The sequence below is a fragment of the Volvox carteri genome (genome assembly GCF_000143455.1).
Source record: "Volvox carteri f. nagariensis unplaced genomic scaffold VOLCAscaffold_18, whole genome shotgun sequence".
Taxonomy (NCBI): domain Eukaryota; kingdom Viridiplantae; phylum Chlorophyta; class Chlorophyceae; order Chlamydomonadales; family Volvocaceae; genus Volvox; species Volvox carteri.
The window spans coordinates 872,828-880,756 of record NW_003307561.1 but is presented as its reverse complement, the minus strand read 5'-3'; the positions used below and the strand labels follow the sequence as shown (position 1 = coordinate 880,756).

The window sequence follows — 7,929 nt, the reverse complement described above, 5'->3', positions numbered from 1 at the left end:
TTTACTACCGATGCAGCAGTTCGTCTTACATTAGGGCCTTCTTGCCCCACCGGTGTCAGTGTCAAAAGGGTCGCAGTTTCAGGCCATCTGGACGAGCCTTCAGAAGCTCGGTTAATAGTAAATTTTAGCGAAGGTTTTTACGAAAATCAAAAGGCAGTGAAATCTGACCTAGGGATGCACAGATCGGCACAAATCAGTTTGGCAACCGTGATATCGAACGCAGGCTTGGCCTGCCTGTCCAAAATGGCAACCCTAAGGCATGGATTATCTAGGCAAGCGAAGAAACATCACCAGGCTAAAGTAATGCCTAGGAAATTATTAATTCAGATTGCTGTGCCTAACTGCCTATCTGGCTCATCAAGAAGCCGTTTAAATCCGGAACGAACTACCGGAACGGGGCGCTTTGAAACTTTGACCCCTTTTTGCATAAGGATGCCGATAAGCGTAAGGATGTCACAGAGCACGCCGAAGTCAAAGCCTTGATCTAGTGTGCCTTGATTCTGTTCGAGTGGAAAAGATTTGTGTCCAAAGCACGCAGCACATAACCACGAGATCATTTCCCAGTGTCTTGCCGAAGGAGCGTGATCTCATAAAGCGTTGTCAAATCAAGCTAAGAACGTAGATATGAAGCAGTCAAGGCAGTCAGGGCAAGCTGGCAATTAAGCCATTTGCTGAAAGCCCGTTGCTTGTAAAAGGCTTTGACAACTTCAAGCCTTAACAATTGTCCCACAAGCATGATACGCCTCGGGTATTCGAGTTATACCATATGGATGTATGAGCAGAAAGGAACTGGTGGGCGTCTGCACGCCTGCTGTTTTGTACGCGTGCTGGTGGTGTACGAGGAAAGAAGTTTAGAACCTGCACCACACCGTACATATATCACAAATCCTAGACAGTTATAGCGGACTTATCCAGAAGGTGGATGGAAAAGGTATGAATGTATGTATGTGGTTGCCAAGGGCTTTTAGGAGCTGAAAGTAGCGTTGCTTTACGAGGAGTTGATGACATGTACGGTGTGATCATTTACAGAAGGGAGCACCTTATGTAACATAATGTCGTCCGGGCTGGGCTGCCGTGGGGGAGCAGCTGCTGCACACTTCAGCCATTGCACATGCTACGGTAGCAGCAGTAGCAGCAGCGACGCATGTAGCCGCAGACACGCTGGCTTTGTGAAGCCAGCGCGGATTGTCAGGCTGCGTTCGCAGATTTGCGGAAAAGGCTTGTTTCTAAAATGCACGCTTGCTTCATTATTCTTTAGCCCCGCGCATTGTACGTGGGCCTGAGCTTGCTAACAGTAATGGCGAACAGTGGGAAGGGGGTAACGGTGAATTCCTGAAGCTGCCGCCACTGATAGAAACCGGTATATGTGATGCGAAATGCCCTCCGATTGTATCGATATTGAGCAAATGAACCGATTCCTCTGCATAGATACTTACTTTGTAACCTGGTGTGGCAATCAACTGGTCCGTATGTTTGACGTACTCTAGCTCAAGTCCGAGATAGCAATGACTACTTTCCTTCATAGGTAGCTGCCGCCCGAATCCAGCTTTACTTCATCTTTTCTTCAGTCATGAGCTTGACGCGAAAACCACTCTGCTCCCCGCTGGCACGCTACCACCCTGCCACTAATGATGTAAGACCCTCGCCAAACGACTCCTTGATAGCTCTGCCCAATTAGGCTGCTCGCGGGCCCTGATATAACATATATATTCCGGTCGGCGGTTCATCGAATACCGATAATGAAGATCTGCACTTGCTCCTCGTTACCATACGTCAGGATGCAGGCGTGGCATGAACCGTAAGGGGGGAGGTCCACATGCCTTGGCCAGGGCTTCGCTGCTAGGCCGTGCCTAAGCAGCGTCACAAGCCTCGCTCCTCCGCTCAGATCCCTCCTCCGGAAATGCTATAACGCTGCGCCAACACGTACCAGAGGGGAGCCCAAGAAGAGGGGTGCACGTGCCCTGTCAAAGCAGGGCGCACGTGCCTTGCCCCAAGGGGTGTGGACTTGTATTCGACATATGTCTGCGTTGCTCACACGTCAACTAGCCTCCCTGACGTGCACCTGCTGTAACTCTGCTTCCTCACTTCAATCCTGAGCTGCCAAGGGCTGGTTGTGCGAGTGCCGTGGGGAAAGCGGGGACAGTCGGCAAGCGGTAGTTGCACACACCGAATTACATGCTATCAGCATCCCGCTTATTGAACCGGCTCCGCCTGCTTCTTCCGCCACATGATGTCCAGAGCAGAGTCGCCCTCACCCTGCACACGTTTGTGTGTTTATTGGAGGCAAAAGGCCAGAAGGGCGTTGAGCCGTTACATTAAAGTGGTTATGTTTCTTAAACCATATTTACGTCTGACATTTTTTAAAGTTCCCATGCGGCAAAGCAGCAAGATGCCTGGGGAGCCAAGCCGCCGCACAAAATAATGCCCCGGCCATCAACTATTGCTTACCATGGCTCGCACGTTGCCAGCAATCGCAAAAGTGCTGAACTGATTGGTGTACACGCCGTTGGCGTCCAGGTGCCCGATATTAATCTGCACGCTGGCGTGGTCCTTGGCCGTGATAAGCTTGTTGGTCCATGCGCTGCAGAATGACAAGAAAACTTAAAAGATCACGCAACTGAATAGTAATTAGGTTAAGCTACGCGCCGTCACCGGCCGACCCACCACTTGCGCGGGATGTAAAGGTCGACGACCTGGCCCTCGTCGTTGATCATGGTGACGAGCTTTTCAAAGACCTCCGGTGAGTGCGTTCAAGGGAGAGAGAAATTCCCACCTACACACAAAACTGACAGTACCCTCAACTTCCGAAGCACCACCCTGGAGCTCTTGGTGCCTCCTTAAGGAGCTACTGTTCATGCATCAATTATGCTTGTTAGTTTCCAGTGCAATGCCACATTCTCTCCTGCTATATCGCTATGGTTTCTAAGTCATCTTCCTTTAGGACGAGTAAGGCTCACTTCCGAGTGTCTTATGTCCCCGTTGAGTCCCTTAGCCTAGCATGATTCCCTTCTCTTGCATGAGCTTAACTTTTTGCTTGCTCTGCATTGCATCGCTGTGTAGTAATGGCAATTTCATGTTGTGACTTTCTTGGCGGCTTGTCTGTCCGACTTTGCTTTTCTTTCTTTTCGATATGTTACCGCTTCACCTCGTTCATGTGGTATTGTCATCTTAGGGAGCTGGCAATATGGGCAGGCCAAGGATTACAACATCAGAACCCTGATGGTACTCACCAATGTAGAGTACTTTACACGCTAGATAGTACCTGAGGCCTTGCCTTCTGCTCCTTTTTGTGCTTACATGCCATATATCTGGGATAAGGGCAGTCTGAAGTTCTTGCATGAGGACAAAAATACCTCACGTGCCACGCGCTACCCATGACACATACGGCCGTTGGAGTAGCACACGGATGCACGCCTCGCACCTTGACTGTCGTTGCCATTTTTGGGGCCCTGCTTGCACTCTTTAATCCCGTTCATTACAACCCTTTCAGTCAAAAGAGCTGAAAGGATTCGGTATGATAGGTCACAGCTTTCACTTCGTTTTAGATATTCACCCTAATGGGTGCGGGGTTTGCCCCATACCAATTCATAGCCGTACGCGGACAGTCGCGGATGTACTGGCAAAAGCCGCGGCTCAGATAGACGTACATAGTTCCGTACATTCCCGTGCGTCCAAGATTGTAGAATATGCAACGACGTACGCTAGCACGGCGTCTGACAAATGCTACAACAATAACACAATCCGGATTCAATCCGATCGGTATCGACCTGGAAAGGACTAGGCAGCTGCGACTGCCGGTGCTCACCTGGTTTGCTCCTGCACTGCAAATGTTCGCTGGGTTCCCACGTTCCGTTGACGCCGTTGAGATATCCGCCGTGCAAGAGGGATCATATCCGGACATCACCTCTTTTTCCGGTACAGGCTTCCCTTCATTCTCAGAACAACTGACCATAGTGATGAGATGACACGTTGCGCGAGTGGTCGTGCCTGTGGTGGCGGTGTGCAGCGGCGCTCTCACGGACCGATCCCTCCAACTACGAGGGGGGTACAAACGCCTGTCAGGCGCTGGGGGCGAGGAGGAAGTGGGACTGCGGCCACTGCAGTGCCCCCACTGCTTAGGAATGCGGCAACCTCACAGGGCCGCTGGTGGCCAAGCTGAAGTGCCCATGTCGCCACGCCACCGCATTCCGCCAGGGCATATGACCGCCATGGCGCATGTGATGCAGATGGGTGGAACGAGATCATGGACAGATCGGTGAGCGAGAGGCGTTCTGGCAATATGCTTCGTTAGCTGCACAGCCGCTGGCGCAGTGACGGTATGGTGCACCATTACATGCGGCGATATGTGATACAGGTCGGTCCGCTATGTTTTTTTCCTTAAGCGCAAAGCTGGACAAATTGAAGCTGTTTGGCCCCGACGCGCGAATGCGGTGCTTTGCAACCCAAGTCCGAGCAATTCTGTTGTATGGCTGCCAGGCGTGGGGCCCTTTTGCGCTGGCAGAGGTCGTGGACAGGGCGGGAAGGCGGCGGGATAAAGCCAACCTTGCGGAGGGCATGTTCGAAGCCTGTTTGAAGGATAGTGCAGTCCAGCTGCAGATTTTATTCATGAGGCAGGTAGTGGGGGCGGCACGGCCATCCCACAGACTGTTGTATGCGGAGCTGGCTGAACTCCTCTTACAGTATTACATGGTGAAACAGATCATCGTTTCTGGAACCCCCTTCAAAAGCAAGTGGGGTCCATTGCTCCATGCAGGTTTACGGCCGATGCTCTGACCAACCCGGAATGGGAGGGCTTGGGAACCTCAATGTTACGACTGTTTTCCTTCTTGGAGTGCAATATTTGGAGCGGAATACCGCAAGAAGTCGTGGGGGTAAAGAGCGTGTTGACTGGTTGTTGAGTAAACCTCGAGCGGTGATGACGGCACTAAGGGAGCGTTTGATGAGCGGCTGGGACCATGCGCGTCTGACTGTCTTTGCCAGAGGAGTACCCATCAGATGGGAAGCAACCGGGAGTGCAAATGGCGAAGTATAAGCAATGGATGGGGCTGCCTTTTTCGGGAGCCTCAGCCGTCATGTGGCCAACACATGCTAAGGTTTTCATTCCTCGTTCAGCACATCGTAAGCTAATGCAGTTTCGTTTATGTTGCTGGGCTTTGGAGGCAAACAGAGCACGACAGAGCAACTACCATGTCCCCAGGGAGCAGCGGTTTTGCCGCTGTTGTGGCACCAATAGCCAAGTCGAGGATGAAAAACACGTGTTACTGGAATGCCCTGCCTATAATGATATTCGTGCTGAAGAGGGATCCGATCATCAACAGAGCATGTTGGAGGCCATGAAATGGGAACCAGCACGTCTGGCGAGGATGTTGGAACGTATGTGGGCTCACCGAAACTCAGTTACCCCCTTTGGACGCTAGTCTGGGCTGATGTGCGGTGTTTTTCCTTTTCTCCGTGGCTTTTAGGCGTTGTAGTATTGCCCTTGGGCCTTCGGCTCGTATGGGTAGTCTTACAGGTATGGGATCACGCACCCCCAACCATGTAACACACACACACATACACACACACATTACAAGCGGCGAGACACACGGCCACAGCAATCTGGAAGTCATCACCCGCCGCCTTGGCCTCGCTGATGTGGGAGCGCATATAAGTTGTGGAGGCCCCTCACCAAAAGCATTGCAGCACGACGAGCAGCTTTTACAGCCCACAGGGTGCCATCGCCGGATTCAACAAGACATCAGGGGAAGTAAGGAGGTAAGACTACAACAAGGAGCTATGTGTCCGGAAGAACTCCACGCTCCCGTATACAAAGAGACGCCGAAAGCACAACGCCGGAAGCAACCCAGGGGCCACGCACCAAGGGCATCGCTTAGCCGCATGACCACTCCGGGGGGTAGTTATCAGTAACAGTATGGCCGATCCTAGAAGTCTGTTGACAACAACAAGGCACCTTAACTCACCTTACCCCCCACCCCGCGAACAGGTAACATTCTAAATACAACGTGTGGGACATACGTATGCATGTATTCCTCGCACTGCAAGCACATCCCGCGCCGTCTGCAGATCATTAGGGCTGTACGAACAGCCGTACAATGCAAGCAAGACTGGGAAACGGTTGCGGAGTCCTGTGGAATTTGTCATGATGCTAGGAACTAGCGGCCCTAGCGTACGTCGTTTAAAATTTTTGAAGATATTGTCTTCTATGGTCAGATCTTTTCTCGCCGAGAGCTTGGGTTCACACGCCACAATTCATTCTAATGTATGCATAGGCCAGAAGCCATCCACTCTGTAACACACACATATTAAAAAGTTAGCAAAATAAAGCATCGCGACCGCATGCTTATAGACAAACGCCACCACAGCTTTACGACACAACGGCGGCGCCACAGGCCGGTGGATCTTCCACCAGCAACAATTTGTTTTCCTTTCTTTGCTTTTCCTTGTTTGAATTTGATGTGGATTTGAACGCGCCCCCTAGCCCTCCCTAGCCCTTCCTTCCCGACTCCAGTCGCAAACCTCGTTCGGCCACTGCCGCCACAATGAACGGGAACCAACAACCCAACAAACTCGTCGCGCGCCCTGACCGATCGGGCTTCGACCCCAGACCTGGACAACTAAAATTGAGGCACCCATGGGAACACGGGTCGAGAACACGCAATACCAGCTTTGGCTTGGGCGTCACGCGCTTGCCACACGTACACGTGCTCCTGACAGTGGCAGTAGCCAGCGCGGTGAATGCTGAAAAAGAGCAACTTTTGTTCGCCTGTGGTAGTTAGTTAGTACGGCAACATTCAACAGGAAGAAGAGCCGGCCACTAGGCTCCAGCTCATAGCCGAACATCTGAGGCCTCATCTAGCCCAGGTCCAACCAAAACGTTGGCCCTTTCTCGTCAAAAAAGCCTCTCCTCGTTAAGGTACGGCGCGCGGTTCTCCTCCTCCTTGCCCTGCTCTTCACGTCTGCCGACACCGTCACGACCGATGCCATCACCACTGCACAGTATGCAATCCGCACGTCCGCAAATAATATTGAACAGCAACTTTCACCACTTACCAGTATACGCAAAACCGGCAGTATTGAGGAGCTGCGTTACAAGTAGAGCGGAGTGCCCAGGAGAAGTGCGGCACAAGGAAAAGGCGATAGATATAGAAACAAAAAATGGCAGCTGGGCCCGTCGTTGCGGCTTGAAACGGGGTTAAGACTTTAGGCAAAATCATAACCCATGGCACCACACTTTAGCGTTTCTTGTGTTGACAAGTACATGCCTGGCGGATTGCTATTACGCCTACACTCTCGCACGGGCCGTGCTCTCCCGCTGGCTAGGTGCTTCCATACTGCGCACCGCAACACACATATATATTAATAATGATGATAACAATAATATTAACAGTGCATTTTCAGGCCGCCTGCGTTTCTTCACCAGATCCTTTACCACATAGAAAAATGTAGTCACGCACATGCATCCATGCATATCCGCTTCTGCCCTCGGCTGCCGGAGCTTCCTAACCTTACCATACCATAGCATCATCATCATGAAGGCGCCGCGAAGGCACAGGCAAAGGAAGACATGAAAAATGCACATGCACCGCAAAATAGCACACGTGCAAACAGCACCACAGTGGCCCCTTGGCCTTGCCACGTACACGCGCCAGGTCCGCCGCCACCACCGCGGGCCCCCTCGTCTCAATGACCATGACCATGACCATGAGATCCTGTCCCGTCAGCCACAATAACACTCGCATACAGCGGCCACAAGCCCCTGTCGCACATTGAACTCGCTACGCCATCGCGTCGCCATCCTGCACTACAAGTCTTGGGCGGCTGCCCACTTGTCGTTGAACCACGCCCAAGCCCATTGCATTCGCCCCACCCTAACAATAGCACACCACACCATACTCACCATGTATGCGCGTGATTGTATAAATGAGATTC

General features: G+C 51.9%; 1 protein-coding gene across 1 annotated transcript; it reads right to left on the bottom strand.

Moving 5' to 3' along the window:
• Window positions 1-1,523: 1,523 nt before the first annotated feature.
• On the bottom strand, window positions 1,524-2,750 carry rps21 (component of cytosolic 80S ribosome and 40S small subunit). Its single transcript, XM_002950250.1, has 3 exons — window positions 2,665-2,750; window positions 2,450-2,581; window positions 1,524-2,256 (listed from the first exon to the last, which is right to left on the bottom strand). The coding sequence occupies exons 1-3, from the start codon at window positions 2,712-2,714 to the stop codon at window positions 2,172-2,174; spliced, it is 267 nt and encodes an 88-aa protein (XP_002950296.1). The 5' UTR covers window positions 2,715-2,750; the 3' UTR covers window positions 1,524-2,171.
• Window positions 2,751-7,929: the final 5,179 nt, after the last annotated feature.